The sequence below is a fragment of the Budorcas taxicolor genome, chromosome 6 (assembly GCF_023091745.1).
Source record: "Budorcas taxicolor isolate Tak-1 chromosome 6, Takin1.1, whole genome shotgun sequence".
NCBI classification, from domain to species: domain Eukaryota; kingdom Metazoa; phylum Chordata; class Mammalia; order Artiodactyla; family Bovidae; genus Budorcas; species Budorcas taxicolor.
Genome location: NC_068915.1, coordinates 105,409,867 through 105,434,839, shown reverse-complemented (window position 1 = coordinate 105,434,839; position 24,973 = coordinate 105,409,867). Strand labels below are relative to the sequence as shown.

The 24,973-nt window shown below is 39.5% G+C and overlaps 1 protein-coding gene and 1 non-coding gene across 2 annotated transcripts in view; both read left to right on the top strand.

Annotated features, from left to right (window-relative positions):
- Positions 1–6,309, top strand: part of CLNK (cytokine dependent hematopoietic cell linker) — a 191,943-nt gene extending 185,634 nt beyond the window's left edge. Inside the window, exon 19 of the mRNA XM_052641789.1 lies at positions 6,163–6,309. Within this exon, the coding sequence (XP_052497749.1) occupies positions 6,163–6,309 (147 nt within the window). The remainder of the gene's footprint in view (positions 1–6,162) is intronic.
- Positions 6,310–19,904: 13,595 nt separating this feature from the next.
- TRNAS-GGA (transfer RNA serine (anticodon GGA)) lies at positions 19,905–19,976 on the top strand. Its single transcript has one exon. It is a non-coding gene; the product is annotated as a tRNA-Ser (tRNA).
- Positions 19,977–24,973: the final 4,997 nt, after the last annotated feature.

The following is a 24,973-nucleotide window of genomic DNA, read 5'->3' as shown; positions in this document are numbered from 1 at the left end:
AATGACCCTATGATAACTTCCTAATAGTGTTGAATCAGGTTGCCAGCCAGTTCACTGCCAGCCTCAGCAGGTAAACAGTTGTCATCCTGACCACCCTTGGATTAGACCATCAGCTTCCAGATGAACGGCTCTAATTATCGCTACCCAAGGACCCCTTAAGAATTCAAATGTGTTGGGTTGGCCAAAAAGTTCGTTCAGGTTTTTCCATTCCCATCTATGGAAAAACCCAAATGAAATTTTTGGCCAAGCCAGTATAACTGACTCACTTTTCTTACACCTGAAACACTGTAAATCAACTATACTATAAAATCAGAATAATATATCATTTTCCTAGATTTTTACAATATTTATAGTACTTTTAGGCCTAAAATCTTTTAATATTTTGAAACTTTTTTTCTCAATTTATGAAAATTTTCATTTGTAGAACCTAAAAAATGCAAATGCTTAAGAGGACTCTTTTTGCATTTTAATGGAATTTTCTCCTCTTGTGCATCTCCCACGCAAGTCTCCTTTTCATGTTTATTTCACACTTACATAATTTATTATGCACAGACACTATACTGTGCAGTTAACAATTATTAATTAACTTGATCAATTGGCTCCTCATAGCAACCCTTAAGGTAGGTACCATCAATAGCACCAGGTGACCGACAGGGAAACTGAGGCACAGAAGCATGAAGTCACTGGCCCACAGATGTGTGCGTGCATCCATACTAAATCGCACAGTCACTGTCCCACTATTTTCAACCCCATGGACTGTAGCCTTTCAGGCTCCTCTGTCCATGGGATTTTCTAGGCAAGAATATTGGAGTGTTTTGCCATTTCCTTCCCCAGGGGATCTTCCCCACCCAGGGATCAAATCCACACATCCTGCATTTGGCAGGCAGATTCTTTACCACTGAACCACCTGGGAACCAGGGCCCACAGACACAGCTGGGGTTCAATATAGTCTGCAAAAATATTGCCTGTCTCACATAGCCTCAGACAGCATCATAACAAATGTAAATGATCCCCAAACCGTTTGAAAAAGACCTAGAAATTCAGTTGAAAATTAGTTAACACCTACCTGGAGCTTAGTGTGAGCCAGACGCTGGGTGAAGAATCACAATTTACAGGCGGTTCTTCCTGCCTCTCTTCTGAAGGAGCTATGCCCTGGTGTAGAGGGGGATGACCTAGATTGCTCTCAGTTCCACCACATTTATCATCGTTCTATTGAGCCCTTTGCCTTTAGGAGGAAGAATCTCCCATTGCTAAGAAAAGATGAAAGAATTTCCTGCAGCAAGGCTTTGCTCAATGAAAATCAGCTACTAGCTGTTTTATCCGGTGCTTGAATAAAGTAGCATTTTAGCTGACTCTGCAGGAGAACTGTAATGAGGCACAGGGTTTTCAAGGATCGTTTTGATTTCCTGTGGCTTGTCGGCTGTTTTGCAAACTGTAGACTTTAACTCTGCATACAGTGCAGGGTCACCTCTAACACGGGAGCTATTTTGAGAGTAAGATGAGATGATGTAAACAGGGTTCTAGACACATAGAGGGAGGCAGGTGGTTAGTTAAGTACCACTTCTGCCTTCAATGATTCCCTAAAGTCCTTTCACTGGATCTGGGCACCCTGAGTTTGAATGAAAAGCTCACAAAGGGCCATAACAGTTGCAGAAGCCTCGTCTGGTCCCCCGGGAAGGCACAGCTTGTCGACACCTGTCACAAGCACAGAGGTAAGCAAATCCACATAGGCCTGCAAAGAATGAGCCTAGGAGGGTCCAAGTTGCAGCATATTATAAAGTTGGGTCATTCTGTTAGCCATGTGACTAGCAATTCATGTCTGAATTTAGATTTAGGGAGCACCTGGAGCTTCCTATGGCTGCTGTAACAAAAGACCACAAAATTGGTAGCATAAAACAACAAATATGTATTCTTTTGAAGCTCCAAAGTCTAGAATTTTGCAACCAAGGTATCGGCAGGTTACGCTTCTTCCAGAGGCTCTGGGGGAAGATCCTTTCTGCCTGTTCCAGCTTTTGGCGGTTGTCAGCAAACCTTGGCTTCCTTGGATGGTGGCCACATCACTCTGATCGCTGCCTCTGACGTCACGCTGCCTCCTCGTCTTCTCCAAATGACTCTTCCTCTGTTTCTATCTCATGGGAATACGTGTGATCGCCTTTAGGGAGAGCCTAGGTTGAACTCCTCTCTCGAGGTCTTCCTCTCAGGACTTCCCTGGTGCTCCAGGGGTTAAACATCCTCCTGCCCATGCAGGGGACATGGGTTCAATCCCTGGTCCGGGAAGATTCTACATGCAGAGGGGAAACTAAGCTCAAGAGTTGCAACTATTAAAGCCCACATCCCAGATCTCATGCTTCACAACAAAAGAAGCCACTGCAAAGAGAAGCCAGCACATGCAACTAGAGAGCAGCCCCACTCACCACAACTCAAGAAAGGCTGTGTGCAGCAATGCAGACCTAGGAAAGCCAAAAATCATTAATTATTTTTTAAAAGACCTTCCTCTCAAGATCCGTAACATAGTCCCAACTTTTGTCATGCAAAGTAATACTCTTTTTCTTTGAAATATTCACAGATTTCAGAAACTAGGACACAGGATATCTCATGGAGGCCACTTTTCAGCCCACATCTCTCATTTGTTCAGTATTGGGCCACACCTTCATTTTATGTCTACGTTATGCTAGATCTGATGCTTCATTCTGGGGACAGAGAGCAGAGGAAGACAGGTCTCTGCCATCCAGGGGAAAACTCTGTTAATCTGTGCCCATCAACGCCTGCACCTAAGCAGGGCTATGATTTGAAATATTTAGCACCTGATATTTAGCACTGGCCCTGGACCCACCAGTGAGATGCCTACTTGTTAATAACCTGCAGAGCTCTACTTGCTGCCAAGGTTTAGAACTCACATCTGTCAACATTGCTGTGGAGTCTAGTAAAAAGAAGTGATCTGCAAATGCTTGTGCTAAATTGCTGAAAATTATGATAGATGTTTACTTGATAAAGTTTAAAGACTAAGAAACAGAGATAATTAATCAATGAGTTGATTTTTCACTTCTCAGGTCTGTTTCTCTTCATTCTCTCTCTGCACCTCTCTCTTCCTCTTTTTCTCTTTTCTTCTATTATGCCCATGTGTGGATCCAAACAGAATGGTTAACCTTTCTGGAAGAGAAACATTGCCTATGGTTGGTATTTAGGGCAATTGCAAAAGGTTTAAACAAATTTTAATATTTAATATTAGGATGGTATTTACTGTCCTCCTGAAAAAGGGAATTTAGTATAAAAGGTTTAAGAGCTTAATTATAATCTTTCTAAAAATTATCTTTAGAGTAATATGTCAGTTGTTGGCCTATCTCTAGAAGTCAGTAATGAGATGACAGAATAACTTACTATGCCCAGCTTGCTTCCTACTACTTGTTAAAACTGCAATTTCATATCAAATATCATCCATGGAGTAGATTATAAATAATTAGTATTGAATTCATTATTTGGGGACTATCCTAGAGAAAATAGGAGTGAGATTACAAAGCAGGCATTTTTCCCTCTAAAGATTAATTCCAGAGAAAAAAAGAGCCAAAATAGGGGAATAGATTATCTCTGTGAATACATATAAGAATGTATTCACGCCAAGATATTCTTATAATATGGAACCAAAATACTAGATGTCTATACCAATCCCCAACAGAATTTGAATGTAAGTAATGGCCTTGTAACGTTGACAAAAATTCAAGTCTGGAGATTATTTCCATAGCACTTTATCCCTACATGAAAAGATCTATTTGGAGAAGGAATTCTTTTCCATCTGCCCCAACCTGAATGCAATGCATGAGTCTCCATGAGGACAGAGACCTTGACAATCTCATTCCCTCTTGAATGTCCCTCAGGCCTGCAAACATTCCTGTGCTGGGCAGAGGAAGGATGTACAAAACTACAGAGAATCAAAAGTGTTAGTCACTTCACCATTCCTTTTTTCGGAGGATCTTCCCAACACAGGGATCGAAACTGGGTCTCCCACATTGCAGGCAGATCCTTTACCGTCTGAGCCACCAGGGAAGCCCAAGAGAATCAAAGTTGTCCCCAACACAGGTCCCTCCTTCACACTGCACCATCTGGACCCAGCTCTGTTGGAACACTGGTTCACAGGCCATAGGTAAAGTCGCATCAGGGAAGAAACTGAGACACATCCAGAAAAACCAGTTTGCATTCCTGGTCCTGCCCCCACTGTGTGACCTCTGAGGAAGTCGCTCCCCACTCTGAGCTAGTTGGCTCTTCAGGGAAGGTCCATTCCTGCCCTGCTCACTTCACAAAAAGTTACAAAAAGCAGGACTTCCTGTCTGTGTTCACATGTGCTCAACACCTGTCTTCGCACACGCATCTTTCTCTGCTCTTAGTATCTTTCAATCCACCTTGTCCACTTAACTCACCCACACTAAATAGCCCATCTCAAGTCTGTATCTTCCACAAAGCACTTCCTGATTCCTCTATATTTGAAACCACCTTCCCTTCCATTAAGTCACCCCATCACTTTATCTGTACATCTCTGGAAACATAAAAGTGTAACATTCTGCTATTACCTGTTTATTGCATAAGAAATCCAGGTAAGAACAATAAATTGGCCAAGAACTACCAGGCCAAGCCCTGTGGTCATCAGTATTCTTCCTGATTAGTCTAGAATGCGTCAGAACAAGAGGGGTGTACAGGAGAGAGGCTTTACCACAGATGTTCCCATCAATTTACAAAGTGAAGTCAAGACGTGATCGTCCACATTTTAATTTGTCACAGTTGGGGGACAGGTAAGGGAGGCACCAGGGAGTCTCCATGGCTGACTGCAGTGTAATTAACCCATTTGCACTGCTTATCATAGGAACACATAACCACAGAATGGAAACTGACCAGTGTGACCTGATTCTGATGAACAGTTCGTGGGTGGGAAGCTTTGAGAACTGTGGAGGGCTCACTTCTGGTCACCCGCCTTGTCTTAATCTTACCATTTATCATTCAAGAGCTTCTTTGCTACATCCTTTAAAAAAAAAAAAAAAGATCAGCTTTCTCCAGGGGGAAAATGTGAGAGAGGAGGGACAAACTGGAAGACTGGAGGTGACACGTACACACTTCAGTTCAGTTCAGTTCAGTTGCTCAGTCGTGTCCAACTCTGCGACCCCATAAATCGCAGCACGCCAGGCCTCCCTGTCCATCACCAACTCCCAGAGTTCACTCAGACTCACATCCATCGAGTCAGTGATGCCATCCAGCCATCTCATCCTCTGTTGACCCCTTCTCCTCCTGCCCCCAATCCCTCCCAGCATCAGAGTCTTTTTCAATGAGTCAACTCTTCACATGAGGTGGCCAAAGTACTGGAGCTTCAGCTTTAGCATCAGTCCTTCCAATGAACACCCAGGGTTGATCTCCTTCAGAATGGACTGGTTGGATCTCCTTGCAGTCCAAGGGACCCTCAAGAGTCTTCTCCAACACCACAGTTCAAAAGCATCAATTCTTCGGCACTCAGCCTTCTTCACAGTCCAACTCTCACATCCATACACAACCACAGGAAAAACCATAGCCTTGAAAAGACGGACCTTACTACTATATATGAAATACATAACTAATAAGGATGCACTGTAGAGCACAGGGAACTCTACTCAGTCCTCTGTAATGACCTATATGGGAAAAGAATCTAGAAGAATGGCTATCCGTATATGTATAACCGATTCACTTTGATATATACCTGAGGCTTGCACAGCATTGCAAATCAACTATTTGTTGCTATCATTGTTATTATTCAGTCGCTCAGTCATGTCCGACTCTGCAACCCCATGGACTATAGCACGCCAGTCTCCACTGTCCTCCTCTATCTCCTGGAGTTTGCTCAGATTCATGTCCATTGAGTCAGAGATGCTATCTAACCATTTTATCCTCTGTTGCCCCAATCTGCTTTTGCTTTCAATCTTTCCCAGCATTACGATCTTTATCTCCTATACTCCAATCAACTATATTCTAAATCAACTACACTCCAATAATTTTTTTTTAATCGCTTCCTGATATACCTTTACAATCTAAAAAAAATGTCAAATGAGTTACCGTCTTTCCTAAGTAAAATGAAGCATCTTAGGCTGTACTTTAACCTACACACACAAAGGTCCTAAATTTTCACTAACTTTCTCTTCTGTGTTTCAGAAGTTTGACTCGGTGGAAGCCATCATTGAACACTACAAGTATTTTCCTATTATACTTATTGACGGGAAAGATAAAACTGGGACCCACAGAGAGCAATGTTACCTAACTCAGGCCCTCCCTGTCAACAGACACTTCTCACCTAGGTAGCCTGGTCATTGTTTCATCTTCAGATCAGTGGATCCAGTGCTTCTATCATTTTTTCCTTTGTTTCAAAAAAGATTATTTTCTGTGGTTTCAAGGGATTACTTCTTTGATTTTGTAGAAGAAAAAAAAAGCATTCTATCATGGAAACTGGAAAATCATCATGGTTTTAAAACCTCACATCACAGAAGAAACATGTATAAGATGGATGTAAAAATAAAAAACTGGTTTTTAAAAAATATCTTCCGAAGAAAAGAACTACAACATGGTCATTATGCTCATGTTACAGATGAGCAGCCAAGGCTAGAAGAAGCTGTCACTTCAGGGTTTGCAACTGGCTGGCACTTGACAAGTCTGGATGAGAGTCCCCAAATCCATGATCCTTCTAGTACCTGGTGCTGTCCTCTTGATTTCAAAACTGTTTGGACTTGTGAATTCAGAATGTCTTTATGACTCCTTATGTTAAAGATGTAGGTGAATGTTAGCTCTCCTTTATTTGTAATTCTAGAAATTTAATTATAGGTCAGGATGTGGTATGGAAAAAGAGATCACTTGTGAATACCACTTGAAGGACAGAAATCAGAAATGTTATTAATATGGTGTGAAATGGCTTTCAGCATAGCTCAACAGGTAAAGAATCCTCCTGCAGTGCAGGAGACGGGTTCGATCCCTGGGTCAGGAAGATCCCCTGGAGGAGGAAATTGGCAACCCACTCCAGTATTCTCGCCTGGAGAATTCCATGAACAGAGCAGGCTATAGTCTGTGGGGTCGCAGAGTCAGACACAGCTGAGCGACTGGCGCATACGGGTATGAAATGACCACAGTACCATTACCAGCCTACTCTGTTTAGAGTAGCTTTAAGCCCAATGGAATTAACAAATTCATAGTAAGGGAGTAAGGGAAAGGCTGAGGGAAAGTAGAATTTTTATAATTCGGATTGTGGACTTCCATTCAAAGGGAAAGAACTGTTTTCAAATTAGTGCCAGTGTCTTACAGGAACTTTGTGCATATCATGATATAGTTCCCCTCTCAATACTAAAAGGATTACATTTCATTCCTGTTTCATAACACAGATGAAGAAATAGGCTCAAAGACATCATTGATGTTACTCCATATAAGAGATCCCAGATTTTTATTATCATTGTGCCTAGTTTCATCCAAGCATATCTCCTCAGGTACATTTTCTGCCCTAGGCAATTTTATAATCAGGTTGAAAATTTTAAGAGAGACAGGAACAATTTGAAAATGCAGATTTACTCATGTTAAAATATATAAATAAACTCTTGTAGCAGTGTAAAGTTTATAAAAAAAAAAAAAAGAAGAAAGTGCTGATTGAAATTAATAGAACACCATGAACTTCAAGTTTTCAAAACCTACATGTGAAAGACATGGAATATTTATGTAACTGTAGTTTAGTTTTAAGGCAGAAGTAAAGCCAGAAAGAATGAGCAGGGAAGAGATATCAAAGGAAACAATACAAGTGACATTTCCTGGGCAGCATGGAAACAGACTCTGCAGAGAGGACATGGGCTTGGGGGCAGAAAGAATCTTACCCTCACCTTGAAAAGCTATTGAAAGATTCCAGATAACTGATTCACTTCTTACTGGGGCTGTGCCATTCCATGCTGTGTTCTCAAAAAATGTTTCAGAGTCTCCTCAAGCATTGTTGTTCAAGTCCAAGAACATCAGGTGGTGGTTGCTATTGCATAGGCTTATGTTTTTAAAAATCCTTTATTTTTTCTTATTCATAAATGTATGTGATGAAGCTAAAATAAAAAAGAAGAACCATCTTAAAATGCTCACAATATTCATACCTATGAAAATTTTCTGGAAAGAAATAACTTTCTTAGTAGTGACAGAGGTTGCTTCAAAGGAGTGGGATTAGGGGATCATGCTAGTTGAGTCTTCCAGAACTCAGATGCCAAGAGAGGAGTTAGATGTGCAAACATTTATTGGAAATAATGACTGAGAGAGATCGAAAGGAGGAGGAACAGGAGTAGGTGGGAAAGACTTCCGGCTATGATGGAGGTCTGACACCTGTGAGAGGATGAGGGAAGAAGAGAGGAAGGGGCAGAAAAGGCATCAGATTGAAATGCAGCTCTGGGAGGCGCTTGGTCAGCCTGTTGGCAAGATCAGAGCAAAGACTGCCCACAGAGGACAGAGCTTGTGTTGTGCAGAAATGGCCATGTCTCAGTAAACACCATGCAAAGTCATGGCCGGAGGCTACCCAGGAAAACACGACCTTCACATGCTCTGGGAAACCCAGAAGGTGATATCACGAGAGGCCAACAAATAACTTTTTACTCAGCAACTTCTTTCAAGAGCAATTCAAGGGGCTGGCCTCCATGCCTGCCACAGCGACATTCTGATTTTCAGTGTTGATTGTAATAAGGACATATTGCTTGTAGTAGATGACTAAAGAATAAGAATATACAAATGTCAAAGGTACTTTATTTTTACAACAGTTTGTAAAGAAGGCAAGGGCAGGTATTCTTATCCATTTTATAATTAAGGAAACTATGTCGCCTTGGCCAAAATCTTAGAATGACCTACTTGTGGCTAGAACCAAAGTCTTCATACACAATTTTCCTATTCAGTGTCTAGATATTTGTTGGATCTGTAATTGAAAGTTCAATGATTTGGGCTTGGCATGCCCAAATTTCAAAGAGTTTTAATCCCTTTTCAACCATTTTTTCAGTTGTCAAGAATCACTAGAAACCTAGCTTCAACACAGTAGAGGAATTTTAGCTTTATCTGATCATAGCAACTATTCATTCAAGATATTTCTTTTTGAGTAAATAATTTCCATTCTGGATCAATTTATATCTTCCTCATATTTAATAATATCTTGTTAAAAGCACTTGTTTGTGTATTGCATGTATATTTGTTACTAGGCATTCTTGCAGATGTTGGAATAATAGTAGTGAATTAAGTGGGAGAAACAGACAATAAATAAGTATACGATGAATAAGACAACCTTAAGTTAGTTCCCATTTCTTTGATGTGTTTTCTCGACACTTTTCACTAAGTGCTTGTGAGTGAGGCCAATATTAGATATTTTGATGAAACTCATTGAATTAGATTTAAAAAGTATTGAACCAGAAATTCTTAACATTTCCCAAAGAAAACTGCCCCTCTTGATATGTGTGTATAACCTTGTAACCATGTTATAGATTAACTCTTCTGCTCAAATTACTATAGAGGAATGAAATTTTAACCCACTGTCAAATTTAGTTCATTGCTGGGTGTGTGTGTGTGTGTGTGTGTGTGTGTGTGTACATACATTTTTTATAAGATAGTCTATAAAATAAATGATGGGCACAGTATTTCTGCATAGACTTTTCTATCTTGAGTAATATTTGTTCTAGCTAAGCATATTTTTGGTGGTTTTTGTTTTCACATTACAACAGTACTAACATTCAGTTCAGTCGTTCAGTCATGTCCGACTCTTTGAGACCCCATGAATCGCAGCACACCAGGCCTCCCTGTCCATCACCAACTCCCAGAGTTCACTCAGACTCACGTCCATCGAGTCAGTGATGCCATCAAGCCATCTCATCCTCTGTCGACCCCTTCTCCTCCTGCCCCTAATCCCTCCCAGCATTAGAGTCTTTTCCAATGAGTCAACTCTTTGCATGAGGTGGCCAAAGTACTGGAGTTTCAGCTTTAGCATCATTCCTTCCAAAGAAATCCCAGGGCTGATCTCCTTCAGAATGGACTGGTTGGATCTCCTTGCAGTCCAAGGGACTCTCAAGAGTCTTCTCCAACACCACAGTTCAAAAGCATCAATTCTTCAGCACTCAGCCTTCCTCACAGTCCAACTCTCACATCCATACATGACCACAGGAAAAACCATAGCCTTGACTAGACAGACCTTTGTTGGCAAAGTAATGTCTCTGCTTTTGAATATGCTATCTAGGTTGGTCATAACTTTTCTTCCAAGGAGTAAGCGTTTTTTAATTTCATGGCTGCAGTCACCATATACAGTGATTTTGGAGCCCCCAAAAAATAAAGTCTCACACTGTTTCCACTGTTTCCTCAGCTATTTCCCATGAAGTGATGGGACCAGATGCCATGATCCTAGTTTTCTGAATGTTGAACTTTAAGCCAACTTTTTCATTCTTCACTTTCACTTGCATCAAGAGGCTTTTTAGTTCCTCTTCACTTTCTGCCATAAGGGTGGTGTCATCTGCATATCTGAGGTTATTGATATTTCTCCCGGCAATCTTGATTCCAGCTTGTGCTTCTTCCAGCCCAGCATTTCTCATGATGTACTCTGCAAAGAAGCTAAATAAGCAGAGTGACAATATACAGCCTTGACGCACACCTTTTCCTATTTGGAACCAGTCTGTTGTTCCATGTCTGGTTCTAACTGTTGCTTCCTGACCTGCATATAGGTTTCTCAAGAGGCAGGTCAGGTGGTCTGGTATTCCCATCTCTTTCAGAATTTTCCACAGTTTATTGTGATCCACACAGTCAAAGGCTTTGGCATAGTCAATAAAGCAGAAGGAGAGGTTTTTCTGGAACTCTCTTGCTTTTTCCATGATCCATCAGATGTTGGCAAACTGATCTCTGGTTCCTCTGCCTTTACTAAAACCAGCTTGAACATCTGGGAGTTCACGGTTCACACATTGCTGAAGCCTGGCTTGGAGAATTTTGAGCATAACTTTGCTAGCGTGTGAGATCAGTGGAATTGTGCGGTAGTTTCAGCATTCTTTGGCATTGCCTTTCTTTGGGATTGGAATGAAAACTGACCTTTTCCAGTCCTGTGGCCACTGCTGAGTTCTCCAAATTTGCTGGCATATTGAGTGCAGCACTTTCACAGCATCATCTTTCAGGATTTGAAATAGCTCCACTGGAATTCCATCACCTCCACTAGCTTTGTTTGTAGTGATGCTTTCTAAGGCCCACTTGACTTCACATTGCAGGATGTCTGGCTCTAGGTGAGTGATCACACCATTGTGATTATCTTGGTCTTGAAGATCTTTTTTGTACAGTTCTTCTGTGTATTCTTGCCACCTCTTCTTAATATCTTCTGCTTCTCTTAGGTCCATACCATTTCTGTCCTTTATCAAGCCCATCGTTGCATGAAATTTTCCCTTGGTGTCTCTAATTTTCTTGAAGAGATCTCTAGTCTTTCCCATTCTGTTTCTTTCCTCTATTTCTTTGCACTGATCGCTGAGGAAGGCTTTCTTATCTCTTCTTGCTATTCTTTGGAACTCTGCATTCAGATGCTTTTATCTTTCCTTTCCTCCTTCGCTTTTCACTTCTCTTCTTTTCACAGCTATTTGTAAGGCCTCCTAACGTAAATGAAAGCAAATATGTAATTACATGTCATATCTGTAACTGGGTATTAAGTTCAAAATATAGTTTAATTTTGTTTGATTCATGCTCTATTATCTCTCAAAGCCCTTTTGAAATCATAGTTAGAGTTAATTTATGAGAAATTTTCTAGAACAATTTTTGACATGTTAGATTTGAGAAATAAAGGCCAAAAAGACCTAATCTCTGTGCTGGAGGGTTAAAAGCCTGGCAGGCAAGATACACAGCGTAATTAAAATCATGCAGTGCAGAGTAGATTTGGTCATTGTCTTCCTTGAACCACTGCACTGGTAGGCCTGGGTGTAATCAAGGAAAACTGCCCAGGAGAGATGTCCAAGCAGAGAGTTAAAAAATGATGGCCTAAACTGCAAGTTTTAGAATTACAAAAACCCCATCAGTTGATTTCTGAGTATTCTTATCTTTGTTGTTGTTCAGTCACTCAATCATGTTGGACTCTTTGAGACCACACGGACTGTAGCATGCAAAGCTTCCTTGTCCTTCACTATCTCCAGGAGTTTGCTCAAATTCATGTCCATCAAGTCAATGATACCATCCAACTATCTCATCCTCCACCACCCACTTTTCCTCCTGTCTTCAATCTTTCCTAGCATCAGGGTCTTTTCCAATGAGTCAGCTCTTCTCATCAGGTGGCCAAAGTATTGCAGGTTCAGCTTCAGCATCAGTCTTTCCAATGACTATTCAGGGTCAACTTCCTTTAGGATTGACTGGTTTGATTTCCTTGCAAAGGGACTCTCAAGAGTCCAACACCACAATTCAAAAGCATCCATTCTTCGGCACTCAGCCTTATCTACGGTCCAACTCTCACATCAGTATGTGACTACTGGAAAAACCACAGCTTTGACTATATGGACTTCTGTTGGCAAACTGATGTCTCTGCTTTTTAATATGCTGTCTAGTTTCATCATAACTTTCCTTTCAAGGATCAAGCGTTCCTTAATTTCATGGCTGCAATCCTTGTCCACAGTGATTTTTGAGTCCAAGAAAAGAAAATCTGCCACTGTTTACACTTTTTCCCATTCTATTTGCCATGAAGTGATGGGACCAGATGCCATGATCTGAGTTTTTTAAATGTTGAGTTCCCAGTCGACTTCTTCACTCTCCTTTTTCACTCTCATCAAGAGGCTCTTTAGTTCCTCTTTGCTTTCTGCCATTAGGGTGGTATCATCTGCATATCCGAGGTTGTTAATTCTCCCAGCAATCTTGATTCTAGCTTGTGATTCATCCAGTATGGCATTTCACATGATGCACTCTGCATATAATTAAATAAGCAGGGTGACAGTATATAGCCTTCACATACTCCTCTTCCAATTCTGAACCAGTCTGTTGTTCTGTGTTTGGATCTGACTGTTGCTTCTTAACCCACATACAGGTGTCTCAGGAGACCCTTTTCTTTAGGATGCTATTCTAGGTTATTCGTGTAGTAGTGAAACAGTAACTAATCTGTTGAATGGGTAAGTGAACACAGTAGAAATAGAGGCAGTTTCCCTGGGAAAGGACAGATGACTTATTAAGTGGGTTTGGGGAAGTTTCAACTATTAGTTGGAACCCTGTAGTACAGGTACCCAACAGTTAGCTTTTTTACTGTAATGTTAATGCCTAACATTAAGTTTTTGATTGCTTAGGCACCCATTTCAAAGACATCCATGTCAGAAAAAAGCACATTGCCATCTACACCACTAGATAAAGAGCCAGGCTGCCCCACCAACACGTACCCCTTTCTGGAACGTTCTGGTGGACCTAGATAACTGACTCTTTGACCCACTGCTTGCTTTTCCCTCCCTGTGCTTTAATTCCTGCTCTTCTGTTTTAATTTCACCAATAAGGAGTGAACCCTCAAAGCCCCATGCACCAACCACCTCATCAATCCCAATAAAAGCAGAAAGAGTCCCAGACCGACACATTCATTCTCTCTCTCCCTACCCCCAGGACCTTGCTAACTGGTCCAGGGTATGGCTTGTACCTCCAGGTCATATGAGTAATAAACCTTGCTTTTTCAAAGTTCTCTTACAGTGGTTGCTAAGGTATGTCTTGCAATCATAAGAATCACAAGCCCTGGTACAGTCTCAGCATTGGCTTCAGTTGGGGAAATGTCTGTGAGGCTTACCACAAGTAGCCCAGAGGAGTGCCCTCTGCCATTTCTAGAAAGTATCATCACTATGGATAGGCTGAGATCAGCCCAACAGGAACATCAGTGCAGCATTTTGTAAAGCAATTTCACAATACTTAGTAAAAATATAAAACATATGTACCACTGAAATAAGACTTCCAATTAAAACATGGCTAAACAGGAACTTATATTTGATTCCTCTGGAAACTCTACTATAATAACAATGAGGGAATTGAAAAGACAAAAACATAGGATAAAAAGAACAGAAAAAAAATATGAGAGAAGAGGATGTCAACAAAATTTCAGATGAGAGAAATTAAATGGACAAATAGTAACTGAGTTAACAACAACAACAGCAAACGGAAATGTAAGCATGCTAAGAGGAAATTCAACAACAAACAAGCTTGTTTCTGTCAAGTGAAAAAAATGCACAACCTAAAAGTGAAGACATCCTGGAGTCTGAAATCAAGTGGGCCTTAGGAAGCATCACTACGAACAAAGCTAGTAGAAGTGATGGAATTCCAGCTGAGCTATTTCAAGTCCTAAGAGGTGATGCTATGAAAGTGCTGCACTCAATATGCCAGCAAATTTGTAAAATTCAGCAGTGGCCACAGGACTGGAAAAGGTCAGTTTTCATTCCAATCCCAAAGAAAGGTAATGCCAAAGAATGCTCAAACTACCGCACAAGTGCACGCATCTCACATGCTAGCAAAGTTATGCTCAAAATTCTCCAAGCCAGGCTTCAGCAATGTGTGAACCGTGAACTCCCAGATGTTCAAGCTGGTTTTAGTAAAGGCAGAGGAACCAGAGATCAGTTTGCCAACATCTGATGGATCATGGAAAAAGCAAGAGAGTTCCAGAAAAACCTCTCCTTCTGCTTTATTGACTATGCCAAAGCCTTTGACTGTGTGGATCACAACAAACTGTGGAAAATTCTGAAAGAGATGGGAATACCAGACCACCTGACCTGCCTCTTGAGAAATCTGTATGCAGGTCAAGAAGCAAGAGTTAGAACCAGACATAGAACAACAAACTGATTCCAAATTGGGAAAGGAATACATCAAGGCTGTATACTGTCACCTTGCTTATTTAACTTATATGCAGAGTACATCATGCAAAATGCCAGGCTGGATGAAGCACAAGCTGGAATCAAGATTGCCAGGAGAAATATCAATAACCTCAGATATGCAGATGACACCACCCTTATAGCAGAAAGTGAAGAGAAACTAAAAAGCCTCTTGATGAAAGTGAAAGAGGAGAGTGAAAAAGTTGGCTTAAAACTCAACACTCAGAAAGCTAAGATCATGGCATCCAGTCCCATCACTTCACAGCAAATACGATGGGGAAACAATGGAAACAGTGACAGACTTTATCTTCTTGGGCTTCAGAATCACTGCATATGATGACTGCAGCCATGAAATTAAAAGATGCTTGCTCCTTGGAAGAAAAGCTATGACCAACCTAGACAGCATATTAAAAGGCAGAAACATCACTTTGCTGACAAAGGTCCGTCTAGTCAAAGCTATGGGGTTTTTCCAGTAGTCATGTATGGATGTGAGAGCTGGACTATAAAGAAAGCTGAGCACTTGAAAATTGATGCTTTTGAATTGTGGTATTAGAGAAGACTCTTGAGAGTCCCTTAGGCTGCAAGGAGATCAAACCAGTCAATTCTAAAGAAAATCAGTCCTGAATATTCATTGGAAGGACTGATGTTGAAGCTAAAGCTCCAATACTTTGGCCACCTGATGTGAAGAACTGATTCACTGGAAAAGACCCTGATGCTGGGAAAGACTGAAGGCAAGAGGAGAGGGGGGTGACAGAGGATGAGATGGTTGGGTGGCATCACCAACTTGATGGATATGAGTTTGAGTAAGCTCTGGGAGTTGGTGATTGACAGGTAAGCCTGGCGTTCTGCAGTCCATGGGGTCGCAAAGAGTGAGATACAACTTAGCAACTGAACAACAACAGCGGAGGTATGTTAAAGGGACAAAAAAGCCAACTGAATATAACAATTTTAACAAGAAAATACAATCAAAAGTATAAGATAAATATTCACAAGTACACATTGATATAAATATATGATAGAGAATAAATTTCACATACAGAAGAATTCCCAATAATTTATATAGATACTCCACCCTCAAAAAAGGTTCATCACAACTCACGACTACTTAAGCTTGGACTGTACATGGTTAACTTCCATTCTAAGAGTACTTTATGGAAAGTGTGGGTGGCGGAATGAGTAATTTACAATGGAGAAATCTGATAAATACTACCTTAGCCAGGTGATCAAGTTTATCATCATCCATGACAAGTCCTATTGATTGATAGCACTCACCCTTGATATCACGTACTAAGAATGGCACTTTACGGTATTCTTTCCAAAAGCCAGCAACCACAGTCTAATCAGGAGAAAAATATCAGACAAATTCAAAGTAACATTCTGAATAATACCTGACCAGTACACAAAACTATACAGTAAAAACGAATACAACATTGTAAAGCAACTATACTCCAATAAAAATTTTAAAAACAAAACAACAACAACAAGAAAGTCTGAGAAACTGTCACAGCCTGTAAGAGTTTAAGAACACATGAGGGATTAGGAATCCTGGATGGGATCCTGGGACTGAAAACTTACAAAAGGTAAAACCTGAAGAAATTTAAATGGATATGAACATTATTTACTAATAATGTATACTAATATTGGTTCATTCTTTGTACAAATATATTTGAAATATATAAATTGTATTAATGTAAGTTCTTAGCAACAGAAGTAACCAAGAGTGGAATATAGGAGAATTCTCTTTACTATCTTTGTGTATTTTCTATAAGCCAGAAACTATTTTAAAGCAAAAAAAAATTAATTTAAAAAAGGCAATTAATACATAGATTGGCTGAATGGATTAAAAAATGAGATCTATTTCTACACTTTCTATAACAGACTTACTTTAGATCCAAGTAAACACCCCAGCTAAAAGTGAAATATTAGAAAAAGATATTTCATGAAAATGACCTTTCATGTAAATGTCCCTTCTCCAGCGTATAGTCTTGGTTTTCTTTTTGAAGGTCATTTGATTCTCTCTGCAAAGCTTTATTGGTGGGCTCTCAATTCTGCTACACTGGTCTATATATCCGTCTTTATGCCAGTACCACACTGTTTTAATCACTGTTACTTTGTAGTATGTTTTGAAATCAGGAAGAGTAGGGCCTCCAACTTTTCTTCTTTTTCAAGATTCTTTCAACTATTTGGGATCCCTTGAGATTTCTTATGAATTTTAGCTTTTTTTTCCTACTTCTGCAAAAAATGCCATTGGGATTTTGACAGAGATTTTATTTATTGAACCTGTAGATCATTATGAGTAGTATGGGCATTTTAACAGTATTGTGTCATCCAGTTCATAAGATACAAGATGTCTTTCTATTTATTCGTATCTTCTTTGATTTTTGTTAGCAATATTTTGTCATTTTCATTGTACAGGTCTTTTACATCTTTGGCTAAGATTTATCTTAAGTATTTTACTCTTTTTAGTACTATTGTAAATGAGATTGCGTTCCTAGTTTCCTTTTCAATTTTTCATTGTTACTGTATAGAAACACAACTGGTGTTTGGAAAACTGGGTATTCAGACAGAAAAGAATGAAGTTGGACCCTCATCTTAGACCAAATAAAAAAATTAACTCAAAACAGATTATAGAACTAAACATAAGATCTAAAACTATAAAATTCCTGGAAGAAAACATAATAGAAAAGCTTTGTGACATTGGATTTGACAATGGTTTCTTGGATATGACACCATAAACAGTAACAAAAGCAAAAACAAATGTGACTACATCAAACCTAAAAAGTCCTATGCAACAAAGGAAGGAATAAACAGAGTGAAAGGGAAACCTACAGAATGGGAGAAAATATTTGCAAACCATGTGTACCTGGTCAGAAGCAAACATCCAGTTATATATAAAACTCCTACAATGCAACAATAATAACAACAGCAAACAAATAACCTGATTTTAAAATGGGCATGGGACTTCAATAGACATTTCTACAAAGAATATATATAAAAGGTCAACAAGCATATGGGAACATCACTAATCATCAATATCACTAATCATCATGGAGATCCAAGTCAAAATCTCACACCCATTACTACACTCCCTATCTAAAACATAGAAATGACAAATGCTGGTGAGAATGTAAAGGAATTGGAACACTGTGCACTGTTTGTGGGAATGTAAAAAGGTTTGGACCATAAAGAAAGCTGAGCACTGAAATATTGATGCTGTTGAATTGTGGTGTTGGAAAAGACTCTTGAGAGTCCCTTGGACTGCAAGGAGATCCAACCAGTCAATCCTCAAGGAAATCAGTCCTGAATATTCATTGGAAGGACTGATGCTGAAACTGAAGCTCCAATACTTTGGCCGCATGATGTGAAAAACTGACTCATTGGAAAAGACTCTAATGCTGGCAAAGAGTGAAGGCAGGAGGAAAAGGGGACAACAGGGGATGAGATGGTTGCATGGCATCACCGACTCAATGGACATCAGTTTGAACAAGCTCTGGGAGTTAGTGATTGATAGGGAAGCCTGGAGTGCTGTAGTCCAAGGGGTCACAAAGAGTGAGACACAACTGAGCGACTGAACTGAACTGAAAAAAGTTTGGCTGGTATGGTAAACAGTATGGGGTTTGCTCCAATAATTAAAAGTAGAGTTACCATATGATCCGGAGCTTCCCAGGTGGTTCAGTGGCAAAGAATCTGCCTGCCAATACATGAGACCTTGGAGACACAAGTTCAATCCCTGGTGGGAACATCCCCTGGAGAAGGAAATGGCAACCCATTCCAGTATTCTTGCCTGAAAAATTCCATGGACAGAGGGGTCTGGAGGGTGACAATCCATAGCATTGCAAACTGAGCAACTGAGCACACATATGATCCAGCAAACTCATTTCTTGGTATAGACACAAAATAATTGAAAACAGGACCTTGAAGAGATATTTGCACATCCATATTCATTGCAGCACTGTTTACAATAGTCGAGAGGTGGAAGTAATCTAAATGCCCATCAGTAAATGAAGAGATAAAGAAAATGTGGTATATCCATACAATGGAATATTATTCAGCTTTATTAAAGTCATGAAATTCTGTCACACTGTATGACATGGATGAATCTTGAGAACTTAATGCCAAGTGAAATAAGCCAGTCAAAAAAATACAAATAAAATAATTCATGATCCCACTGGTAAGAAATATATCTAAAGTAGTCAAATACATAGAAACAAAAAGTAGAATGCGGTTACCAGGAGCTGAGAGGAAGTAGGAAATGGGGAGCTGATTTTTAATGAGTACAGACTTACAGCTTTGCAAGATGAAAAAGTTCTAGATATCTGTTGCACAAAAATGTGTTAACAGTTACATCACTGTACTGTATATTTAAAAGTAGTTATGATAGTGAATTTTATGTTATGTGCATTTATCACAATTTTAAATAAATGAAAAAACAATTGACAAAATGTGTGACAAAAAAACAATGGACAAAATTGACATATAGCTAAATAAATAGATAGATATAATGGTAAGTATCTCACGACTCAGTAGGATTTACCCTAGGAATGCAATGCTGATGCAATATTTGAAAACCAATATAATTTGCCACATTAACAAATTAAGTGAGAAAATTACTTGATCATATCAACAACTGCACAAAAAGTATTTGGAAACAATTCACCACAATTCATAATAAAACTACTGTGTGCACGCATGCTCAGTCATGTCCGACTCTTTTGTGACCCAGTGGACCACAGTCCACCAGGCTCCTCTGTCCATGGAATTTTCCAGACAAGAATACTGGAGTCATTGCCGTTACCTCCTCCAGGGGATCTTCCTGACCCAGGGATTGAACCTGCATCTCCTGTATCTGTAGGCAGGTTCTTTACCACTTGAGCCAAAATCCTTCAGTTAAAGAAGAGTATTAGTCACTCAGTCATGCCTGACTCTTTGCAACTCCATAATTGAATCTGAGTCTCCCACAATTAAATTTAAAAGCTTTTGCACAGCAGAGAATGTCCTGGTGGTCCAGTGGTTAGGACTCCATGCTTTCATTGTCAAGGGCCCAGGTTTAATCCCTTTATCAGGGAACTAGGATCCCATAGGGCTTCCCTGGTGGCTCAGAGGTTAAAGCGTCTGCCTGGAATGCGGGAGACCCGGGTTCGATCCCTGGGTTGGGAAGATCCCCTGGAGAAGGTAAATGGCAACCCACTCCAGTACTCTTGCCTGGAGAGTCCCATGGAGGGAAGAGCCTGGTAGGCTACAGTCCATGGAGTCACAAAGAGTCGGACACTACTGAGCGATTTTACTTAATTAGGATCCCATAAACTATAAGGCCAAAAAAACAAAAGAACAAGAAGAAACAAAGGGGGCAAAAAACAATTTGCACAGCAAAAGAAACCATAAACAAAATAAAAAGATAATCCACAGAATGGGAAAAAGTATTTGCAAATGTTTTGCAACTTAAATGGCTCACTTATGTGTAAGTAACGTGAAGGGCACTTATTACTTTAAAAAACATAGGAGAAAATCTGGTATGGCAAGAAAAGACCTAGAGAATTCTGTCAATGTTTCTGAATCTGTTCTTGCTTCATTCTTGTAATTTGACTACTTCTAGAAATGGCAACCCACTCCAGTATTCTTGTCTGGGAAATCCCATGGATAGAGGAGCCTGGCAGGCGACAGTCTATGCAATTGCAAAGAGGTGGACATGACTGAAGTGACTTTGCACAGCCTTTAATTTATTAATAAAGCTTAATACTTAACATTTCTGATTTGGTATGTCTGCTTTGATAACCTGATCTATGTGTTATCTCAAATATGTTCACACTAAAATCAGAAATAGGTAAAGATATGTACTTTCACAACTTCTTTTCATCATTGTACTGGAGGTTCTAGCTAGAACCTAAATGTGTAATAAGACAAGAAAAAATAATAAATACAAGGCATAAAGATAAGAAAGGAGACAGTAAAATTGTCTTTATTCAAAGATAACATGTTCCTATATTTCAAAAAAACCCTAAGATCTATAAAACAAACTACTAGAATAACAACTTTAGCAATACCAAAGGATAGAAGGTCTCTACAAAAAGTAATTGTATTTCTATACCATAGAAACTATTGGTTGGAAAACAAATTTTAAGTCCATTTTGAATAGTATTAATATATTTAACAATGAAGTTAAATAAAAATATACAGTATATATCCACTAAAAACTAAAATAATTGCTGAGAGAAATTAAAGAAGACCTAAATAAATGGAGAGAGGTGTCATATTCGTGGACTAGAAGACTATACTGTTAACACATCACTCTCCCCCATATCTATATAAAAAGCCTAGCAGAGCTCCGTAGAAGTTGAAAATGTAATTCTAAAATTCATACGAGGAGCTTCCCTGGTGGCTCAGTGGTAATGAATCCACCTGCCAGTGCAGGAAACACAGGTTCAACCCCTCATCTGGGACGACCCGACGTGCCATGAAGCAACGAAGCCTGTGCACTACAGCTACTGAGCCGGTGCTCTAGAGCCCAGGCGCTGCGGCTGCTAAGCCCATGAGCTGAAGCTACTGAAGTGCGCATCCTCCTGAACCTGTGATCTGCAGTAAGAGGGGCCACCCCAGTGAAAAGCCCACACGCTGTAACTAAGGAGCAGCTCCCACTCGCCACAACTAGAGAAAAAGCCCGTGCGGCAACAAAGACCCAGCACAGCCAAAATAAACAGATATCATTAAAAAGCTTAAATTCATATAAAACTGCAAAGAATTAAACCTAGCTAAAATAGTCTCAAAAGAGAAGAAACAAACTGAAGGACTTACACTACTTGATTTCAAGACATTACATTAAAGCTACAGTAACTACAGCAGTGTAGTATTACCATGAAGATAAATCAGTCAATCAGTTAAATCAAACCCAAAACCCATAAACAGTCTCACTTGTGTGGTCAATTGATTTCTGGCAAAGCACTAAAGTCATTCACTGAGAAAAGACCAGTTCTTTCCATAAATGTTGCTGGAAATACTAGATACCCATATCCATACAAAAGAAAAAAAGAAAAAATCTCAAACCATATAAAACAAAACAAAAACAATAGAAATGAATCACAGATATAAATGCAAAGGTAAAACTATAAAACTGCTAAAAGAAAGCAATAATATCCTTTTTACCTTGGGTAGGCAATGATTCTTAGCTGTGATACGAAAAGCAAACAGCCATAAAGGAAAAGTCTTAATAAACTGGATTCTAATAAAATATTAGTTAGATTTTATCATGATCAAAACTTTCTGCTCTTTAAAAGAGACTGTTAAGAAAATAAAAGGTGGGAGTTTCCTTAAAATAATAAAAATAGAACTATCATACGATCCTGTAACTCCTGAGTATATATCTGGAGAAAACATAATTTGAAAGGATATATGCACCCAAGTTCATTGCAGCACGATTTACAATAGCCAAGACATGGAAGCAACTTAAGTGCTCACTGACAGATGAATAGACAAAGAAGAGGTAGGGCATAAAAAGAAAGAAAGGAAGAATGCCACTTGTAACAACATGGATGGACCTGGAGATAATCACACTAAGTGAAGTAAGTCAGGCGGAGAAAGACAAGCATCATATGATATCTCTTATATGTGAAGTCTAAAAGAAAAAATTATACAAATGAACTTATTCATGAAACAGAAATAGACTCACAGACACAGAAGACAAACTTACCATTGTCAAAGGGGAGGTGGGGAGGGATAAATTAGGAGCTTGAGACTAAAACATACACATTATTATATATAAAATAGATAATCAAACTGTACCTATTATACAGCACAGAGAATTCTGCTCAATAACTTGTAATAACCTACAATGGAAGAGAATGTAAAAGAATAGGTACATATGTATAAATATATAACTGAATCGCTTTGCTCTACAACTAACACAACACTGTAAATGAACTGTATTTCAATAAATAAACGTTTTTAAAAATTAAAAACAGATACTTAGGCTTGAAACTGTCACATAGTGAAAGCAAAAGTATTTTTTCCTTGAATTATTAATTTTACCAGGACAAAATAAAAGAAGAGGCAAATCTCAGGTTGGGAGGAAATACTGAAAATATATTTGACACATATTTAATATCCAAGAAATATAAAGAACTTATAAAAATCAATTTTAAAAAGACTTGTATAAACAATTCACAAAATAAGAAAGATATATAAAGATATATATAAAAGATATATAAATATATAAAAGATATATAAATGCAAGAAAAGATGCTCCACACTGAGTCAACAGAGAAATAAGAACAGTTGAGGAAAGTTGCCTCTGGAGAGCCAAATTAGACGAAGATAAAGAAAAAGGAAGGTGATTGTTGTTTTCCATCATAAATTTTTAGTACTATTTCATTTTCCAAGACTGGGGAACTTTTTAAAGCAAACATTGTTAAAGCAAAACTTTTTAAAGCTGAGACCTGTCTGACTCTTAGTGACCCCATGGGCTGTAGCCCACCATGCTTCTCTGTCCATGGGATTTTTCCAGGCAAGAATACTGGAGGGGGTTGCCATTTCTTTTCCAGGAAATCTTCCAGACCCAGGGTTTGAACCTGGGGCCTCCTGCATTGCAGGCAGACTCTTTACTGTCTGAGCCACCATGGAAGCATCCAAAGCAAACATTAATTTTTTTAAGATAAGCATGTCCTATGAAGCCAATAGGTCATTGGCTTGGTCATTATAGGAAACAGAACTTGAGCCAAATGTTCAAACCAAGAGCTCTTCATGGAAAGAATAGGAATAGACAGCTTGAAGGAGATAATGGATGTTGAGATACTCAGAAACCAGCAATACTGGGAATCTGTTACTTTGCATAGGGCCGTTTGGATGAGGAAACAGAGAGGGGAGTTGTCATTGCTGGGACAGAGGAGGGGGAGCTGCAGTCACTGAAAAGTGGGGCAACTGCCAGGACATGCAACACTGAAGCAAGAGGGAAACTATCCAGACCCCTCTATGCTGCCCTGTAGCCTCCTGCCAGCATCCCCCATTGGCCATACCCAGTGAGAAGGCACTAGGCAGTGCAGTCCACGGGGATCAGCATCTCAGGACAGAGCAGCCACACAAGGAGGGAGGCTGGGTGAGAGGACAACCAGCAAACCAGCAGCTCCACATCTCAGGCACCTCCTTGCAAAATGCTTGCACACTTGGGATGAGATGTACACAAAAAGATATGCATGAAGATGTTCTCTTTAGTATTATCTATAGTAGCAAAATATTATGTCCCCTTGGCAGAACACTGCTGGCGACGGAATGAAACACCAACACTGCAGAGTGGTTTAAGTCTTTATATTTTAACACTTGCTTTTTACAGCTACTTTATTTTATATCTCTTGCACAACAACCTACAGGGCAAGCTGTCAAGCACTATGATTCAGAGACTATACAGTGCGCAGGCGCAGGGCGAGATAACCTTTACCTTGACTTATTTACTGCAGCTAAGACTTTGTTTTGGGGAACTTTTTTATCAACTTAGAATCCGTTTTGTCCCAGGGTCTGTTCCTTTTGAGGAATCAGAGAAACATCTTTGTGTGCAAGAAATGTTCTTTTCCCACGGGAACAAACAGGATTTTTAGCTGAACATCTCGTTTGCAAGAATGTTCAGCTCAGGTTGAGAGTCTCGTTTGCAAGCACTTCTCAACCTTCTTTAAACCTAGTTCCCTACACTGGGCAGAACATCTCGTTTGCAAGAATGTTCAGCCCTGGTTGAGAGTCTCGTTTGCAAGCACTTCTCAACCTTCTTTATACCTTGTTCCTTACAGAACACTATGCAGCTCTGAAGAGGAAAGAGCTATGTGTTATCTTTTGATGTCAATGGTTCTCAAAGACAACCATATAATATTTCAGTAAGTTTTGAAAGTTCATAAAATAATGCCATACATTGTTCATGGGTACATATAAAAAATAAAAGTATGAATCAAGGATGTTGCATGTACATGTTAAATATATGACATGGGAAAGCAAACAACAATAACCTACATTTTAAGAAACTTACTAAAGAACCTCTGGATGAAAGTGAAAAACCATAGCTTTGACTAGACAGACTTCTGTTGGCAATGTCTCTGCTTTTTAATATGCTGTCTAGGTTGGTCATAACTTTTCTTCTAAGGAGCAAGCGTCTTTTAATTCATGGCTGCAGTTACCATCTGCAG